The 20,826-nt window shown below is 42.9% G+C and overlaps 2 protein-coding genes across 3 annotated transcripts in view; both read right to left on the reverse strand.

Moving 5' to 3' along the window:
* Nucleotides 1-1,809: 1,809 nt before the first annotated feature.
* On the reverse strand, nt 1,810-19,281 carry LOC119844154 (ficolin-2-like). Of its 2 annotated transcripts, XM_043498524.1 has the most exons (12): nt 19,145-19,272; nt 14,826-15,241; nt 11,537-11,650; nt 11,063-11,116; nt 10,431-10,466; nt 9,885-9,920; nt 9,231-9,266; nt 8,592-8,719; nt 7,188-7,317; nt 4,771-4,905; nt 3,163-3,428; nt 2,747-2,922 (listed from the first exon to the last, which is right to left on the reverse strand). In XM_043498524.1, exons 2-11 carry the CDS (start codon nt 14,905-14,907, stop codon nt 3,181-3,183), a joined length of 999 nt encoding a protein of 332 aa, XP_043354459.1. In that variant the 5' UTR covers nt 14,908-15,241; nt 19,145-19,272; the 3' UTR covers nt 2,747-2,922; nt 3,163-3,180. The 2 variants fall into 2 exon arrangements, 1 of the variants encoding a protein (XP_043354459.1); XR_006275964.1 differs by lacking the exons at nt 2,747-2,922; nt 11,537-11,650; nt 14,826-15,241 and adding an exon at nt 1,810-1,836 and having other exon boundaries at nt 2,987-3,428; nt 19,145-19,281.
* Nucleotides 16,968-20,826, reverse strand: part of LOC119844237 (ectonucleoside triphosphate diphosphohydrolase 2-like) — a 33,751-nt gene continuing 29,892 nt past the window's right edge. The window contains exon 10 of the mRNA XM_043498523.1: nt 16,968-20,313. Coding sequence (XP_043354458.1) covers nt 20,095-20,313 — 219 coding nt within the window. The 3' untranslated portion in view covers nt 16,968-20,094. The remainder of the gene's footprint in view (nt 20,314-20,826) is intronic.

The raw sequence follows: 20,826 nt of genomic DNA on the forward strand, positions 1-20,826 counted from the left end.
ACACATGGAACTGCGGAAATCTCCCCGCTTCTTCTACAAGAGGCAAACCTCACACCAAGTACCTCCCACAGGCTTTGGGTAGTAGAGTAGGAGACCTAGTCCTTCCCACCCCCTTTATCCAAGCAGCCCAAGAGGTCACTCAGAACTGGAGCAATTAATCCCAGGGATGCAAGGCAGAGAGTCTTCCAGATCAGTGCAGTTGCTCTCCTTACGCCTAGCGTTTGCCACCTCTTTCAGGATCATGCTCTTCTAAAATGCATCCGATGAAGTGAGCTGTAGCTCACAAAAGCTTATGCTCAAATAAATTTTAGTCTCTAAGGTACCACAAGTCCTCCTTTTCTTTTTTTTCTAAAAACTTGTCCAAAACATTTGCCTATTAAGCTACTAACAATAAAAACCAAAGCAAAAGCACCATGAGGCCTGGTTGAGACTAGCACAAGTTGGCCATTAGAACAACTTTTTATTACAGTTGTACTTAACCGATATGCAGCCCCCCAAAAAGCAAACTGAAGGTTCCTACCTCAGCTTTCACTGTGCCCCCAGGCCTGCCCTTCCCGACACTCCACCTGTGGGCTTGAGACCAGCAAGAGTTGCCCCAGAAATGTTTCAGCTGCCTTGCTGTAATGTACACTTATGAACAACATTATGGTGTGTACTTGTGGCATCTTAGAGACTAACAAATTTATTAGAGCATAAGCTTTCGTGAGCTACAGCTCACGAAAGCTTATGCTCTAATAAATTTGTTAGTCTCTAAGGTGCCACAAGTACTCCTTTTCTTTTTGCGAATACAGACTAACACGGCTGCTACTCTGAAACCTGTCATTATGGTGTGTGACGGACTGAGGAGCCAAAGGTCCATTTTCAAAAGTGAAGGTCAGTGGGATCTAGGCTCCTAAGTACCTATATCCATTTAGAAAATGGGGCTTAGGCTTCTATGTGACTTAGTCCCCTTTGCCCCCAAACTCCTCTCTTCTATGGGGAATAATTGTTGGAAACACCATGAGATGAACTGTTCTTGTGTTACCTGGCTCTGCTCCCTCAGGGATGATCACATTAATGTTGTTGGCATGGATTGAGTTTTCAGGGAGTATGTTTTATTCTTAATAGCCTTAAGAGTCTTATTACGGTAATAAGAGCGCTGGCTATTACCCAAGTTTCTTTCCTTCCACTTAATGCTAGAAGGCAAAAATAGATCCCCTAGAACAGAGGGAGGGAGGCACTGAGGGACTCATAAATATTCATCTGCCTAGTTTACAAAAAGAAACCTATTTTTGTTCACAACAGCTGGAGATAGGGTATGGAGGGACATGACCCCTGCTGGAGTGTGATTGCAGTGTTTATCCCCAGGGTGATATAGAACAATTAAACAGTGGGGAACTCAGTGTGGAGGAAGTGTCAAAGTTCAAGGATTTTTAGAAATGTTCTGTGCTGTGATGGTGTAGCTGTAGTGGTCCCAGAATACAAGAGACACAAGGTGGGTGAGGGAATATCTTTTATTGCCTTCTGTTTGTGAAAGGGACAAGTTTCTGAGTTGCAGAGCTCTTCTTCGGGTCTCTTCTTCCTGAAGAAGAGCTCTGTGTAGCTCAAGAGCTTGGCTCTTTCACCAACAGCAGCTGGTCCAATAGCAGATATTACCTCACCTACCTTGTCTCTCCTGATTTTAAAAAATGGCAGCCTAATCTGGATGACATTGGACAGGGCTGGAACTTCTGCTGAGCACAGACAGAATGTTGACTGTGAAACAAAATGCAACCTTCTATATCCACAATAAAAAAAACAAAGCAAAAGTACTACAAGGCCTGGTTGAGACTAGCACAGATTGCCCATTAGAACAACCTTTTAATAAAGTTATACTAAGACATGCAGCTCAAAAAAAAAAAAAACCAAATGTTCCTACCTCAGCTTTCACTTTGCCCCCAGGTCTGCCTGCCCCCATGCTCCAGCTGTGGACTTCAGACCATCATAAGTGGCCCCAGAAATGTTTGAGCTGCTTTGCTGTAATATACATTTATGAACAACATTATGGGTAGGATTTTCAGAAGTGTCTGAGGGGGCCTAGGACCCATTTTCAAAAGTGAATGTCAATGGGATCTAGGCTCCTAAGTACCTCTATCCTTTTAGAAAATAGGGCTTAGGCTCCTATATCACTTAACACTTTTTTAAAATGTTACCCAAAGGATACATCTATACTGCAATAAAAGACCTGCAGCACAGTTGGGGCTGGCCCAGATCAGCTGACTTGGGCTCACAGGGCTCTGGCTGCCCATCTAAAACTTGCAGTGTAGACATTTAGGCTTGGTCTGGAGCCTGGGCTCTGAAACCCTGTGAGGAGGGATAGTCTCAGAGGGGCTCCAGGCCAAATGCAAACTGCAATTTTTTTCCCTGCAGCCCGAACCTCAGCTGACTTGGGCTCTGAGACTTGGTGTCATGGGTTTTTTTATTGCAGTGTAGACATACCGTGAATGACTTAGCAGCACACATGCCATTGACTTTTAATGGAACTTGTATTCCTAAGTCACTTGGGTCAACATTGTTGAAGAGATTTAGACACCTATCTCCCAGGCACCTACATACCTGTGAGAATCAGGTCAACAAAACACCATGCCCCTCCTGCAAAAGCCCTTCCGCATGACCTTTCTATAGGACTGCAGAATGGGGATGCTCATTAACTGGACAACAGAAACCTGCTCAGAAGGATATTCCTATGTCAACCCTAATTATCTGGAAACAAAAGTGCAGCCTCGGATCCATTGTAAAGAAACGTTTTATTTAGTTCTCAAAATGATCGGCAATGCAGAGCAGACCGCATGTGAAGGATTTCCAGTTCTCAAACCCTTTGATCCATAACTCTGTCTCTCTCCACCTTGTACTGCTACTAGATGAACCACGGGAAACCTCAGCTGGCAGGTAAGGTAAGGTTGACTGTAACACAATTTAAAAAAAAAAAAAAGCACCATAAGGCCTGGCTGAGACCATTAGAACAAACTTTTATTGAAGTTATACTTAGATTTGCAGCTCAAAAAGAGGGGTGGAAAAAAGCCAGCATGCAATATCAAGTCAAGTGCTAGCAGAAAGCAGCAATCTTAAGGAGCAAGGGAAGAAACTCACAATTATTGATATACATAGTGACATACAAAATAAGTTTACTCCTGTGACACTCACTGCTGTGTGATGGCTGGGCTAAACGGGCCTGAATTTCATTTCGGACCGTTTGTAGGAGTAGTTGTACCCTTTGCCTGCCTGCCAGTTCACCCCGTCTGCAAAGCTGCTGTGGGCTCCCAGCCAGTACATCCCATTCAGGTTGGAAGAATGGCAGCTACCATACCACCAGGCCCCCTTGTAGGTTGTTGCACATGCGTTCGAACCAGGATCTTGCTGTCTGTCTTTAGTGGAGAACAGCATGTTGTTGTGGCCGGATAACGAATCCCCTGTGTGATGTAAATGAAACCACTGTTTATGGCAGGTCACAGGCAGTTTAGTTCCTCAGTGGCTAAGTCTAACATTCCTGGAGTCGTGCTGTCCTTTTCCCCCTTTCATGAGGCACTCGGAATCCCTTGAACTATAGAAGGAAGTCTGAAGGTCAACTTAACCGCTTTCATCTGGGTTCCTGATGCAGCAGGTGCTGGGTTACATACCACCTCCAGCTCTTCTGAGGTGCAGGTACCCACAGGCATTCCGTGGAATAAGTCACCTGACTAGAACTAGGGTTGTCACACACCTCCTGGGTAACCTGGGACAAGTCACTAGAAAGTCAACGGGAGTTGGGTACCTTAAGCACCTCTGAAAGTGGCAGTCATAATATTTCAGCACATCAGTTCCTTAGCTGGAAATCATAATTCCTTACCTGCACCCCCTGTCTTGTCTATTTAGATTGCCACTTCTCTTACCATGTACAGAACCGACTGATAGTACAACTTGTTTCAGTCATCTAGGTGCTATCATGATATAAATAAACAATAACAATACAGGCACTTCAAAGATCATGGCTGTTGACTGCAGCAAACCCAACTGGACCATGCCCAACTTCCTTTGAGGAAGGATGGGATGAGTTGAGAATCCATTTAGAACCAGAGAATTATACACAGGAGCCCCGAAAATGGACCCATATCAAACCAGAGTGTGAGATCTAGAATAGACAACAAAACAGCTAGTTCCTCAGCTCCCTGGTGGGCAGGCTGTCCAGCTCCCCAGCTGGCAGATGGATGCCAAATAGACTGTTTGGTTCCACCAGAAATTTCACTATTAGTGTCGCATTCTGATAAGCAACAAAATGCCAGCAACCTGGAATTTCACATTACATGGACATTCCCTTTTCCAGTCAGTTTTACTCCATAGCAAGGCTCCTGTGTGAGATTGCTGCTACTTTCTGCTTCTACTCTCAGTTTAAGTCAGGTGGAGCAGCAATTCATGAACATGATAAATACAGCTAAACAAACTTTTTCTAACCTCAAAGGTCCAATTCAGGATCCATTTGAGTTTGCAGTGAAGATTCAGCTCTGCTCTTCTTTTATCTGAATAACTTTCCATCTGTAATGAAGCTCACCTGCAATTTACCTGGACCACATTCTGAGCTCCTGACTCGGGTAAAATGCCCAGTGACTTTGATGGGAATTTGCCTGGCTAAGGACTGAGTAGGAGTGGGTAATTTCAGGATTTGGCCTTAGGAAATAAGAAGTTTAATTTACTTTTGTTGTGGGATTCTGTACACCTCCAATGGCATTTTAGCACTTCTCTGTGCTATGAAATGTGGAGACCATGTATGGCACCTACCTGCATTACCCCCAAGGAAATCTCCAAGAATCAGCTTGTAATTTTCAGTCTCTCCTAAAATTTTGAATGACTTGTACTTGGCAAATGCATGGCTGTTATCGAAATCTGTGAGATCAATGCGAAGTTCATTATCTCCTAATGGAAACAAATTGGAAAGAAAGAAAATAGCTTATCAGGTTCCATCCACATTTTGCATCTTTAGGAGTTCCTTCAACTTCACCTCACTGCTAATAGAGGCAAACCAGCAGCACCCTTCCCTTCAGCTCTGACACCAAAATCTCCTCCTTTCCACTGGAGTTATTGCTCACCCATCCTGGATGGTAGGTTGCATCCCTTATCTTGGATACCTTTACATCTAAGTGCCAGGAAAAACCAGATGCAACTATAAAGAAACCCTCAACCTTCCCTGGTTATGTATGACTGAATGCTAGCTGCTAAGCAAGAAGATATTTGAAATTGGTTTCATTAGCCCCTACTTGCTGAGCAATAATGACTTTTTAAGGTGTATTGCTAATGTGTTTGAAAACTTGATTGATCAACTGGTTTGGGGAGGGACAGAGAAGGGCTATGGGAAACTGGAAACAGTTTTCAGGAGGCCCAGATTTTGCAAAACAAAGCCTTCTCTACATTTCCTGTATTATTTTTAGAGTTTTTGTTTGCTGATTTTTCTTACTGTGGCAGTCTCTGGGTACATGCTCTTCCTTAACTTGAGATCAAGAATCAACACCCAAACAAGAAGGGCATAAACAGAACAGCTCTTATGCCTCTAGTGCTCTATGTTCTGGAGTCTGGTCAGCTTGTCCATCTGTGTCTCATAGGTAGGAGAAGAAAGGAATTTCTGGTAAGGAATATTTGCCATTTGATTCATCACTCTATTTGCCAGGCCCTGAGTGGAGCCACCAGAGCTACAGTGTTAGCTGGTCCAATGAGATTTCACAAAAGGACCCTTTTTTTTTTTTTTTTGTAACATGCATGTCCACTATTACCAGCATTTAACACTTTATGGCTTTGCATAGAATTAATAGTGAACCTTAAAAATTATGGGATGGCAGCCACTGTGACAGTATGACCCATATTCACCATAATATTGTTATGGCATAATTATGCATTTTGTACAAGATGAGTTGCGTAAGGTGTCATTGGAAAAAGTTATGGTTTGCTGAATGATTATCCTATTTGTATGCATGCATCATTTTTGTATCTAAAGTTATGAATATTGACTCTCTGTATTTCACATGTTACACCTGGGGGTGACACCCACTAGGCAAAATGCTTCCAGCTTAGACAGCTGCTTGGGAAGGGCCTCATCAAGATAATGGGCCATCAGGAAAAACAATAGGCCTTAGGAGAAGCTCATCCACCACCCAGTGAGCCTTCCTGAGAATGCTCAAGACAGCCTATAGTAATGGCTGCTATGACTCTGGAGGGGGATGTGACCAGACCACATGACTCTTGACTCCATTTTGGGTACTTGTATTTTTCCACAAACTGGGCTGGGAATTGTTTTTGGAACAAAGGGTTCCCACCATATGCTAAAGGTATATAAGGTAGGAAGTGACATCAGTTGTTCTTCACTCCCTTACAACTGAACACCTGAGAGAAGCTCCAAAAGAAACTGACTTGAAACGAGGGTGGGGATCCCAACCTGCAAAGCAAGTGCAGCTTGTGCCTTGGGAATCTGTGAGCCTGCTTGTATCATCAGTCAGGGTGAGAGAGTGTTCATTCAAAATCTATCCTTCTAGTATGTTAAGATTAGTCTGTAGTTTTTTGTTTATTTATTAGGTAATCTGCTTTGCTATCACTTAAAATCTATCTTTTTGTAGCTATTAAACTTGGTTTATATTTTAACCTAAACCAGTGTGCCTTTAAGTGCAGTGTATGGGGGGGGGGAATCTCAGTTTGGTTACCGCAAGTGTGCATATTCCTCTCCACATTGAGGGAGAGGAGAACTGAGTAATAAATTCATACTGGTCAGGATTTTGACCAGGGCAGAAAAGTACAGCTCTGGGGTCCTGGGCTGGGATGCTGGGGGTAATTTTGGCTGCAGCCTCTCTATTGTTGGTTCATGGCCAAAGCTTGCATACAACTGGGTGCGTCCCTGCCTGTGTGAATGCTGGTGGGAGTATTGGATTGGAAGCAGTCTATAGCCTCACACTGCAGCACAGTGCAGAGAGGGAGACCAGGCTGGTGAGTCAAAGGGCTCAGTGGTACCCCAGGGGAACCCATTACAACCACCACCTTAAATCCGTCTCTCTTGGAAAACGCACAACAAGGAAAGTAAGTAGCTGACCTATGGCTGGACTGTTCTTTTTCCTTATCAGAGAGCCTACTTAAAGTTATAAGAGAACACTCTACAATCAAGTATATAGCAAGAACTTGGTGGGGAAAAGTGCACATGATGCATGCTCTTTAGTTACCAAAAGAGGTTAATAGGTGAATATTGTCATTTCCCAACCAGAATTCTGTCAGGCGGCTGCCAAAACCTCTCTTGTATGAATGCCAGTCACGGAAAAAGTCCACTGAACCATCCACCCGCCTCTGGAACACCTGTGGGGAAATGAAAGGGATGCAGGTCTGTTTCTGTCCTGAACAAATAAAGAGTACCAGAGCAGAATTTTAAAGCATCAACAGTCACTATTAAACTAGTCAAATTCGGCTCTGCCTCAGGATATAAATGAGAGCTCACATTGGTATTTAATTACTGTTTTGAGAATTGACAAAGTGGGATAGATGCTGTAACAGATTCATACCTTTTAAGGTCAAGAAGGTCTCTTCCATACATGGGCCATAGAATCTCACCCAGTACTTTCTGCCTCGAGCCCACAAATAGAAGTCTAAAGCAATGAACTAATACAATTTCATCTCTTACATGCTGGAAAGCTAAGGAATTAATGTAAATAAGTGACATAAGATAGCAGCTGTGGACAAAAATTACCGATAAGGAGCTTATCTACAGCCATGTTCCAGTTGTGTAAGTGAAACTTTCTGAGCACCTGGTACCTTAACACCAAAAAGGGAAATCCTCCCACTGCTGTGTTAATAGGCTTAACAGGGAAATTGGAAGTTAAAACAATAAAATATTAAGAGCTGGTCAGAAAATTCAGTCCCATTGAAACAGAAATGTTTAATATAATTGTATTGAATTCCTCAACCTCTTGTACTATATATTATAATATAAACAAAAGTCAAAATGACACACTTGTGCTGATATTAGCTAAATGAAACATTTTTGATACAAAACACAAATTAGAATATTCATTTGAAAAATTTTCAAGATTCAGTCTGACTTGTAAATAAGCCAAATTCTGAATTCCTAATGAAACAGAATTCCTCTGCATTGCACATATTTTCCCTCCTCTTTCAACTCCATTTAACACAATGGGCTATGGGGTTTTCCTTTTATAGGGCGATAGGTATTGGATACAAAGGTAACCAGAACCTGTAAGACCTCACTCCCTTAACACCATCAGCACCTCACTTTTTTTCCTCATCTTGTGCACCTCCTCTTCCCCCAAATTCTAACAGAACAGATTTAAACGAGCTCCCCGTTCAGCTTCGATTTTTCTTAAACACGCTGCCAAGTTGGGAAGTTTGTTTGAACTCCTGCTCCTAGTGAACATGTATCACTGGGACAGCACAAAGAAATAGATTTCATTTTCAACCAAGGTTACAAATGCCTTCACATGGTTGATGTCCCTTCTAGGAACTGACTTGTTTGAGCAAACCATTGGCCCCATCCCATGCCCTGTGAAATCCATCAGTGATTTGCATTGGCTTTGATGGCAGCAAGAATGGGCACTCTATGATTTGCTCTCACTTACTATCCATCCACCTCCATCTGTGTCCATGTCACACAGCACAGTTGTGGCGTTACAGTCATGGGGGTAGATGGTGTACCAGCTGCTCATGATGTTCCCTCTGGCTAACAATTCCTTGCAGTTCTTCGCTCCTGGAGAGGATGGTAATTTAATGTTATAAATAAATTACTTGCTGGAATTGATAATTACACAAGCATCAGTGATCCCTTTTCAAGGAACTAGGAATTTCAAATAGTTGTCTTTTCCAAACCCTAGAGTACTGGATTTCTTTTTAAACAGCTTTCCTAAATCCTGACTCCTATTTGAAAAAGACAGCAGCAAAACAGTGCATTCCTGATGAAACTGACTCCTTCAGACTTCATATAGAAATGTACACAAGGATCCACAGTGGCTTTTAGTCATTAGCCCATTTTACAGGATTACTTGCTTGTATTATAGTCAGGAGGGTTTCTGGTATAACAAACTCATGTAAGTCAATAATGCTAACATAGCAGAAAGAGGTGTCAATTACACTAGTTGCTACAGAAGTCGGAATGAATTGCAAGCACCTTCGACTGTGTCTCTACCCTGTGAGCTGAGCTCCAAGTCCCTTGAATGGGATGAGTTGACAGCTCAAGTAATACGATTCTAGGAAACACTCACCTGTCTTACAGTGTACGTCCTTCAGTTCCTCCTCAGCTGTTCAGGAAGGCAAACAGAAGGAAGGGGGATTGAAACCAGGAAAAGAATATTTTCCTAAACTCCTGCTCAGGCTACAAGGCATGTATGTATCATGAGTTAAGGGACAGTAAAGCATCTTAACCCATCTCTAACCCCAGCTACCAGTATGTGGAGACAAGTCCTTCCCTAGACAAAAATCAGTGTCCTAAATTCTCTCCAACCATAGATTTTACTTCCCACACCCCCATCCATAAAAATAACATCCACTTACACTTACCTAATATTCTTCACAAGCTAGGAAACATTCAGGCAATTGCAGGGTGTGAAATACATGTTATCCCTTTAGTTCCTTCTGCACCAAAGTAGTATAATTTCACACATTGGCTGTGATCTGAGCCTCCCCAAACTTTTAGAGGAGATCAGTTCTCGATCCAAACGCACATGTGACAGCCCATGCTCATCTCTAATTATTTTTCACACTCTTGGATAGCTCATCAGCTCCAGGGATATTAACAAATTCAGTATTGTGTGCAAACAAATTGCACTGTGAAAGTTTCCTGTGAGGTTCAAGTGTACTGCTTTTAAAATGAAATCAAATTATACTCTTGCCATAAAAGAAATTGCAGATGTTCTTATTTATAGTTCCAGATACTCCACTGTCTCCTTTATCTCCTAAAAACACCCAGGAACAAATCATTACACAGCCAAGAGACAGCATCCTGATCTGAGTGCTCATCCCAGCATTTGTTATTAATTCCATGTTGGTGTAAAACCCCAGTTCCCTTACATCACCCCATGGAAAAAATAGTAACCCTTCCAGAGTTTGATAAGTGTGACACAGAGGAAAGAGGGCCAAATTCTTTTTCACATCAGTGCTACCCTCCTGACTTCATCCAAGTTGAATGGGTACAAATGAGAGTGTAATTTGGACAACTGTGTATGTTGAAGTGGGTTCTTTTTTTTTTCATTTTTGAGGTGAAGGCTGGAATTTCCAAAGGAGACCAAAAAAGTTAAGTGCCCAACTCCCATTGACTCTGAGACACATTGGATGCAGAGTTCTTTTGAAAAACTTTTAGCATGTCACAACTGTACTCCTTACTGACTTAGTCTCTATCACTAAGGATAACAGCATAAAAGACAGGAGTATAGCTCAACAAGTAAAAATTATTCGAGGTCTCTTACCTTTCAGACCAGGAACACCAATGTCACCCTTCTCTCCTGGTGGAAAATGGAAAGAATGAACAGAGATGTAGCAATCTCAATGAGAGCTTAGAACTGAGGTTCTATTGGGATAAGAGCTGGGTGAAGACTGAAAACACAGATCTATGAATTTGTTTGTGGAAAAAATGGCCCAAAATGTAATTAGTGTCCATTCAATGGAGTCCAACTATTTGCTGTTCATGAATATTTAGATCACTGCTAGTATTAATGAAACTACTTACTTGTTCTGCAGACTGTATGAATTCATACTGGAAGTTCTTCAGTCATCACTCTCATTTTAAAAGGTTTCAGTCAACTAGATCCCGTGACTCCACACCATAAATTACAAATGCCTGTAGCAAGCATTTCACAAAACAGCCAGTGGCTGAGAATACTTTGGTGAACACCAGGAATAACAGATATATTCTTAGCAATCAGGAACAGTTCATGAGTGAGTCATAAAACAAAGAGAGGCCTAAATTTGATTCATGCTCTAAATTGAGAGAGAGATGGGGGGAGGGGTATTGTTAAATGTTTCATAAAAGGAAAATTCAAATGTTAAAAATTATTTGACTGTAGTTAAACAAATTTACTTAGTCTTTTTATTACTTTACCTTTCTCCCCAGCTGGTCCCATCTTCCCAAGGCTCCCCTGAGTTCCCTTTTCTCCTACAAACACAGAGAATGAATTTAAACATTTTATATTTTCAAACACAGAAGAAATTGGTACAGACCTGAGCGCCCAATTCTACCCTTTCTGGCTGAATCCTCAGATAATGTAAAAGGACACTGAAGCGAATGGAACCAAGCCAGTTTTCATCAGTTGATGATATTGCTCAAATCCTACATGTAATGTACATGGTCTTTTAATCAGCAACATTATGGTTATATCCGATGAAGTGAGCTGTAGCTCACGAAAGCTTATGCTCAAATAAATTTGTTAGTCTCTAAGATGCCACAAGTCCTCCTTTTCTTTTTGCAGATACAGACTAACTCGGCTGCTACTCTGAAACCTGTTATTTATTGAGTAATTCATGTTTGTGCCTGCACCATCCAAAGCCGATGCTCACTCAGTGCTGAGGAAATTACCTTTCGTTCCTGCAGCTCCGGGTTCTCCTTTGAGACCTGTGGCACCAGGAACACCAGGGCATCCTTGCAGAATAGCGAGCTTCTCATTACCACCAAGACCCACCATTTTCACTTCTGGAGACAAAAATAATCTTTATCAGACACAGAGGATATGGGATGTTCTGCAAACTGTGAATTCCAGGTGAAAGCACGATATGCCATGAGATCTAACAGAGCCTTTTCTTGATTAGAAATGCAAATACACAGAAGCAGTGTCGGTGCCAAGGCCTACTCAAGGCATGTTACAGGCACAAGTAGGAGGAACCAGCCCTTTGACCTTCTGAGCCCAACCCCAGAGTGCCTCTCTGTGGCTCCCACTGTGGAGGGCTGCAGAAGAATCTTCTTTGGACCTTGGGGGAAGGTAGAGTCAGAGTGGAAAGCCTCTGCCCCAAACTCCCTGTCAGGCTGTGGGTTTTCTGGCCTGTCCCTCTGTGCTTCAAACTCTCCTGTCCTCTCAGTTCATATTTCCTCTTGCTCGCAAACTGAAGTTTCAAGAGCTTCCATAGTCCAGACTGCATTGAGATTTGCATTAAAAGACGGGATTAAGCCTCCTTCTTACATATGTGTCATGTAATTTATCATCCCAAAACTTACGCGCTAATTCGGAGCATAGAATGGAGCTTCTGCAAAGTCCACTAGTTTGAGTTATAATTGTTTAAAAGTCAGCCCTTAGACAAAGAAGTTTAAAAAACAAACACTTTGGTCCCTCTGGTAAAGATGAAGAAGGGGACATGGGGGTGGTATGTTCATGACACCTGCATAAAGTAAAGATGATTTCATCCATGATTTCAGAGATGATATTACATTTAAATATGGCAAATCTTTAATACAGTACAGGCAGTCCTCGGACTTGCGACACAATTGGTTCCTGAAAATTGCATCATAAATCGAAACGTCGTAACTCAGAACCGCAATCCACTCCATTGTGGGACTGAGCGTCAAAGTCAAAACCAATTGTCTTAAGTCAAATCAGGGTGTAAATTCAGAAATGTCATAAGTGCCATTTGTTGTAAGTCAAACATCGTAAAGTCGAGGACTGCCTATACAGTACATGACCATGACAGTCCTTCATTGTGTGAACAGTAGTTTTCAAAACAAAGCTGCAGGAAAGAAAGGGGTAAAAGGATCAGATCTTCAGCTGGTGTAAACTGGCAAATTGACTTCAATGGAGCTTTTCCAATTAACACCAGTCCATCTAGCCAAAACATTGGTGCATTGACAACTGTGTTAAAATTAGAAGCTGTCACTTTAAGTTCTAAGGGGCTCTAACTCTCTCTGTGTATGCCATGAACACAATTGTAGGTTGATATAACAGCAGGGTCAGGGTTAGAAAAAGATCCAGGAACATTTTAAAAACCACATTGTGAAAAAGTTACAGTTATTAACCCATACAAGACATCACCTATGCAAATACTGAAAACAGGGAAATGAATAATGAAGACATCAGCAACTTCCTCCAAACAGAAATTGCCAACATTACAACACATAGGAAACATGTGTGAGAAGCATGTTTTGAGTCTGGGATTCTGCTTGGAAGTTGTTCGCTGATGGCTTTACTGTTCTTTTCCCTGTTTTCAATGTCTGCATCGGTGATGTAACCTATAGGTTAGTATCTCTACCCTTTCTTACCAGAGCTTTTCGTTTTTTACAAACTGGAAGCCATTTGTGAAGGTGATCTAGGAATGAGGTTTATACAAGAATGTGTATTAAGAGTGAGGATTTAAATATATATAACATGTTAGAAAATTCCAAGTCTTGAACACTTTAAAGTACTTTCTGAACTGAAAGTCTATGGAACAATAGAATGGATTGAAAATTAACAGCCACGCCTCTGAATGTCATGGGTTTTGTTGGTTTATAGCAGCCTGAACCTGCAATAAAAACTATCCATCCCCAAATAGCTTAATAAATGCAAGTCTGTATGGGGGGCGGGAACGGCTTTCCCAGCTACTTGTATCCAAGTGCAGAGGGTAATAGAGACTGTAACCAGTATATTTTGGTGTACATGTTGTACTAAGGTGGCATTTATAAATGTTGAAGAGATGTTATAAGCACATTAGAAACACATGTAGTATGTGTTATAGATGGTTCTAAACACATCAGCAGAAGATGTTATTCAAAGGTTTATTATAGTAAATAATCATTCATATTATTGATTTAAGACGTGGTAAGCACCCCATTGACTTAATGGACTCTAACAATCTGTAACCATAGACAAGCCATGTATTAAAACATGTTAATCATTTAATAATGGAACCTTAATATCAAAGATGACTGTGTTTTGTATGTGCATTAGTACAACTGCATTTTCCCCCTTATTCTAAATTCCACATTAATTGCAAAACTCTGGGTAGTACCTCCCAGGGGCAAGGGAATGAGGAAACAGTGTTGTGTAACCCATACATTGGCTTTGTGGGGGCTGGCACATAAGCAAGTGTTTGATTTCATGAGGATGATTAATCAACCAGAATTGGAGCGGCTTGGGATGCTATTGGAGATGGTTTCATTTTGAGAAGGGGAGTCTTTCAAGGTTCCCTCTTAGTAACTGGGAATTTTTCAGCCTTGTCTCCCTCATCCCCACCTCCCCAGGTCTGCCACAACCCGGAGAAGAGCCCAGTACTAATGGGGAAAAGCTGAAAGCTACGAAGTGAGTCTAATGTGTCCAGTTCCTCCCCGTTCAGAGCTCTGCTGTATTGTGTGTGATCCCCGCTCCTCCTCAGAAATCAGCAGAAAGTCCTCTCTACATGCGCCATGGAGTTAGGGCCCCCTGGCTCTGGGGTAATGAGGGAATGGAACTACGGGGGGCAGATGCTCCCAGCAACGTGCTCCGTTTGGGACCCAGGGAATTTCCCATCAACACTAACTCCCACTCCACAGCATCCCCTTCCCAGAGAGGAACGGTAAGGTGGGTAAGCATGGCGGGGTGGCCACTCTGAGAGCCATGCTGCTGAGAAGCATGGGGGAGGCTGTGCAGCACTGTGGAGGAGCTTCCTTTCTCCACAGTTCTCTGGGGTTTGGAGGCTGGGACCCTGCTCCCCTAGCCCCCAGATTCCTCTCTCCTATGGGGAGTATTTCTTAGAAACCCCATGAGATGAACTGTGCCTGACTCCTTCACCCTGTGTCCCCTTCCTGTGACCTCACTGCAGGCGAGTCTACAGTGGCGCTTCACCATCAGGGTGGACAGTAACTACTGCAAAGTAGCTAGTCGGACCCATGTTGTTAAAAGGTAACAGCTTTGTTCCTCACTCACCTGGGCAGGTGTCCTGAGCCTCACAAACCACAGCTGCTAGGCAGAGTACGGAGAGGAGAGTTTGCTGGGCAGCCCTCCCCATGGCTGGTGCTGGTCTCAGCAACAGCAGCTCCAGTCGTCTTCTCACTGCCCTCTCCTCTGCTTTAGCATTTCAGTGCTCTGACAGTTTTCCAGGCAACACAAATTATAATATTAAGCTCCACCTCTGACCTCTCAGTCTCCTCAGCCAGTCTCCCTAGTCCACTTTTTTCCCCTCCCGAGATCACTGTAGAGGAAGCGTTGCCACCTAGATGCATGGAAATCCTCAAAAGGGTTGACACTTTTTTTTTTTAATAATATAAAACCTCCTGTGCCCTTCTGGTTTCATTCTTCTGGTTTCCCTTTGGTGAGCCGGGGGATTTACACTGAACGTAGAGCTGTCGGGGAGAGGGTTATCAGAAGCTTAATTCCAAAATTCTGAGGAACTAACCCACAACTAAGGAACTAAATACACCTCCGACGAGTCCCTTTCATGCAGCAGGTACTGTATAACTGGTTACCACATTCAAATCTCTTGCCCTTTATAAATCAGCAGCAATGCCCAGCCATGCTCTGGATATTTGCATAATTTCAGTCATACACATTCACATTTGTATTCTGCTCTGTTCAGGTTCTTATATCAGGCCCATCATCTTCGTGTGTGAGCACCTTCCAGAGAGGCATTAAGCCTCATAATATTTGGATTCTTCCTAATGGACTGTCTCACCTGCTTTAGGATCCAAGCCAAATAACACTGAAATTAGTGGAAACCCTCTCATTGATTTCAATAGGCTTTGGATCAGGCCCTGAATAAATACCCACCAATAGAATGACAACCCCCTTCCTGTGGCAGGTATCTTAAAAAAAAAATCCTCAACTCCAAAATGTTTGGACTATTAGTACATCCTGGCTCTGAAGGACCACATCGCATGGCTATCCAGATGCATAGTGCACCAAGGCAGACACTAACCAGCCAAGGTATTTTTCATCCAGTTTTTGTCACTGTTTTGCTCATCAAGGAATCCTGCTTGGTGGTGGCATAGTTGTAAGATCTCTGATCAGGTTAGATAAGCATTTAGAAACCCATCCTGTGAACTCTGGTTCATCTGAGTAGTCTAACTGAAATTAAAGGGATGAGTCACATGAGTGAGGGCTGGCAGGACTGGGCAGTAAGAGACTCCCTAGTATGCCTTTACTTAGCAGCTGAGCAGAGCACAAGCAGAATAGGAGGTGGGTTAGCACCCTCAACCTTGACAAGAGCCATGCTACATATGGACACCAGTAAAGGTGCCTGCCATGATGTATCCCTTTTGGTCCTTTCATTTCTCCCCCTGGTTCCCTATAGATTGGAGCCCTCTTCCTTGAGACCAATGCACAGCCCGCTATCCATCTCTCTGCTGTCAGACATGCCTTCTTCCACTAACTCCGCTGTGTCTACCTGCTACTATTTCCATTCCTGCACCTTCTCAGACTTGCTCCATGGCAGAAGAGAACTCCATAAACAGGGAAGTTTACATCTTTTCCTCCAGTCCCCCTGCTCCTGGAAACCCAGTTTCTTGCCTCTGCCAAATGTCAGTCTTCACTGGTCCAAAAGCAGGTGTTCTGAGGTTTCTTTGGACCCCAGGTCTCTCCTGTAGCAGGATGACATGACACCCATCCCTTCAATGTTCCTACATTACCTGGCTCTGCTCCCTCAGGGCTGATTGCACTAATGTTATTGGGGTGGACTGAGTTTTCAGGGAGATTTGTTTTATTGTTAAAAGCCTTATTACAGCAGTAAGAGCACTGGCTACTATCCAAGTTCCTTTCCTTCTACTTAAGACTAGAAGGCAACAATAGATTTAGTAGGACACAAAGGGATTTACATCCATATTAATCTGCCTAGTTTATGAAAGGAAACCTATATTTGTTTACAACAACTGGAGACAGGGTATGGATGGACATGACCCCTGCTGGAATGTGATTGCAGTGTTTATCCTCAGGGCGATATAGAACAATGAAACTTTGTGAAACTCAGCGTGGGGGAAGTGTCAGACAAAGAGTGTCTTAAAGTTCAAGGATTTTTACAAATGTTCTTTGCAGTGTTGTAGCTGTATTGGTCCCAGAATATGAGAGACACAATGAGAGTGAGAGAATATCTTTTATTGCCTTCTGTTAGTAAGAGGGACAAGGTTCTGAGCTACACAGAGCTCTTCTTGTTCACGAGGCCTGGTTGAGGCTACCACAGATTGCCTATTAGAACAACTTTTTATTAAAGTTATACTTAGACATGCAGCTCAAAAACAAAAAAAAAAAGAGCAAATTGAAGGTTCCTACCTCAGCTTTCACTTGGCCCCCAGGTCTGCCCTTCCCGACACTCCACCTGTGGGCTTGAGAACAGCATGAGCTGCCCCAGAAATGTTTGAGCAGCCTTGCTGTAACGTACATTTATGAACAACATTATGAGTGGGATTTTCAAAAGTCTAAGTGACTGAGGAGCCTAAGGCCCATTTTCAAAAGTGAATTTCCATGGGACCCAGACTCCTAAGTACCTATATCCCTTTAGAAAATGGGGCTTAGGCTCCTATGTCACTTAATGACAGGTTTCAGAGTAGCAGCTGTGTTAGTCTGTATTCGCAAAAAGAAAAGGAGTACTTGTGACACTTAGATTCATTCACCTTAGAGACTAACACATTTATCTGAGCTGTAGCTCACGAAAGCTTATGCTCAAATACATGTGTTAGTCTCTAAGGTACCACAAGTCCTCCTTTTCTTTTTATGTCACTTAACACTTTTAGAAAATGTTACCCAAAGAATACGTCTACACTGCAAATAAAGAACTGCAGCACGGTTAGGGCTGACCCAGATTAGCTGATTTGGGCTCAGAAGGCTCAGGCTTTGGGGCTAAGAATTGCAGTGTCGTTGTTCAGGCTTGCACTGGAGCCTGGGCTCTGAAACCCTGCGAGGAGGGAGAGGATTTTTATTACAGTGCAGATGTACCCTGAGTGACTTAGAAGCACAAATGTTTTTAATTTTGGAGCTCGTGTTCTTAAGTCACTCAGGGCCTGACTGTTAAAGGTATTTATCTAAATAAATCCCAGGCATCTAAATCCCAGGCATCTAAATACCTGTAAGAATCTGGCCAAGTCAGTTTTGAAAATCATACCCTAAAGTCTTTAGTTGAAGGATTACATTTTATTTTATTTTATCCTTTCCATTTCTTTGAAAGCAACTTCCTCAATAGCACTGGGCTCTTTTATGAGAGTTTGAAAGTACCCATGTCTTTACCTAGGGCAGTGGCTCTCAATCTTTCCAGACTGCTGTATCCCGTTCAGGAGTCTGATTTGTCTTGCGGACCCCCAAGTTTCACCTTACTTAAAAACTACTTGCTTACACACTCAGACATAAAAATACAAAAGTGTCACAGCTCATTGTTATTGAAAATTGCTGACTTTCTCATTTTTACCATAGAATTATCAAATAAATCAACTGGAACATACATTTCTGTGTACAGCATATAGAGCAGTATAAACAAGTCATTGTATGAAATTTTAGTTGGTACTGACTTCGCTAGTGCTTTTCACATAGCCTGTTGTAAAACTAGGCAAATATCTAGACAAGTTGATGTATCCCCGGAAGACCTCTGCGTACCCCTGGTTGAGAGCCACTGACCTAGAGAACCACCATCTCTTCCTAGGATTGAAGTCACTGTATGAAGGGTTAGTACCAAGAAAGATGGTAATGCAGCAGAGACAATGATTGGCTAGTGATGTGACATCATTCCCAGAAGCACCATGTTCCAGGAATACAGGAATAGCACACCACACTAGAAGTGCTCAGGTATTATTGCAGCCCTCCAAAGGAAATTTGGATGTTGGAATATAAACTAACTGCTTAACTTTAATCCTGGTCTAATGGATAGGTCATTGGACTGGAAATCAGAGGATCTGGCTTCCATTCCTGGCTCTGCCACTGACTGGATGCATGATTTTGGGCAAGTCATTTCATCTTCTGTGCCTCCATTTCCCCTCCCACCCTTTGTCTCTATTGTGTACTTAGATTGCGAGAACTTTGGGATGGGCTGACTCTGTGTATTTTTACAGTGCTAGCACAGTGAAGCCCAGATACTGATTGGAACCTCCAGGTGCTACCCCAATACACATCATAATACCACCAAAGCCAGAAAAAGAGATCATTCATTTTTGAAGATTCCCAGTAACAAGAAAGAAAAAGGCTGTCAGGAAGACAAGCATGGATATTTTCTTTGTTAAAATTAAGATGCTGAAAAAGTCAGAAAATTACTACCAATGTTGAAAAGCTACTTTTGTAAGTGGAACATGACAGTGAACTGGCAGTTACATTACAACTGAATTTTAAGGACATTCAATTCCCAATCAGTGGACATAGGATCTGCTCTTCTGGGCGGGAACAGCACCTTTTACAGCAAATTCTTTTCACAATCTGATCATATGTTCACTCTGCCCTTCTAGAATTGACAGGAATGTCCTGGTTCCATTGTGATGACAATCGTTGCATTAGTGTGCCACTTCGCTTTGAGGCTTGCTCGGGAAGCCATTTTTCCTGTGAAAACTATTGATTGTGGTCTCTGTGGGCCAGAGTTTCAAGAGAGCGCCAGGCCAGATTTCTATTATTTTCAGATTTCCAATTGATTCAGCTATCCGCCACCATGGTGCAAATCCGAAGTAACTGACTGCCAGGGAGATACCTCAGGGTACCTCAAGGAGTGATTGAAATCCGAATCTCTTCCACTGGGATCTGCCTGCTGAGCTCCACAGAAAACAACTACCAGCATGTACCCAGCATTCAGGGCTAGTTACCTGGCACTTTCTATGGCATCAGTGTAAACTACATGTTTACCGCCTGTCTGGCTTGGTGGGGAGGCCCAGCTGGCTGAACACCATGCCAAACTCTGGAAGCCCCATCTGGCTGTTTGCCTCTTGGAAAAGTGCTTGGATGAAAAAAATTAAACACTAAAGAGCTTTTTCTGACACCTATGCAACAGCTCTCCAGCATCTCTCATTCCACGGGTCCAGGAAAGTGTGTAGCTTGCCAGCTAGCTGCAATCCCAGATTTCCTGCAGAATAAGGGCTGCTATCTCTATTTGCAATGCTGCAGCCTAGTAGCAGCCCACCAAGTCTCAGAAATCTCACAGGAGAGACCTTCGTCTCTTCAGGCCACTCCTTTGTGTGCTCTCATTCTCTCTGTCCTGTAATTGCCCTCTGCTGAGAGCTGACAACCGCTGGGACAACAGTCAGAGTTCTTCCAAGATGCCGTCCTGCCCATTGTCCTTAGCCATCACACGGTATGTGATGCGTGTGAAGGAGCCAGTGAGCATCAGGACAAAGAGGATGAAGAGCAAGGGCCAGATCCCATATTCAATCCCTTTCAGGTAGCTCGGCTTATCCTCTGGGATGGTGTTGGTCAGATTCAGCATGTACCCAAGAGCCCAGCCAGCTGATATGTTACCAACCTAATGAAACAAAACAACAGAGTAAGACTGGGTTCGTGGCAGGTGACTAGTGACAGGTGAAGCCCAGGACTGGAGGCTCAGACAGATATTTCAATGCCCAGACCCAACACTTAATTAATTTTATACTGGTCTCAAAATTGGGTTAGAAGACTCAAAAGACCAGGCTTTCTCAGGAGATTACTAGTTTCTGAAGGGCACTTCAGCTTCCAGTCCTGGCCAAAGGCAGGAAGGGAAGGGATGTGACTTTTCTTTTAAAAGATGTGTCTAACCAATCACCACTGTCCCCCCCAGATGATTCAGAATCTGAACCCAAATTTCACAGCTGGCCCCCGGCTCTGAAACAGACTACACTAGCTCTCCAGACGTGAACACTCCCAAACTTTGCAAGGCATTAAAAAACCAGAAACAGACTGGGATTTTTTTTGGCTCAGGCCCATCTCTCAACTCAGAAAACCATCAAGATGTCTTTTTGCCCTTAGTTTTAAATTATCTCCAGGCCACCTTCCCTGATCT

Source organism: Dermochelys coriacea, chromosome 16, assembly GCF_009764565.3.
Source record: "Dermochelys coriacea isolate rDerCor1 chromosome 16, rDerCor1.pri.v4, whole genome shotgun sequence".
Taxonomy (NCBI): Eukaryota; Metazoa; Chordata; order Testudines; family Dermochelyidae; genus Dermochelys; species Dermochelys coriacea.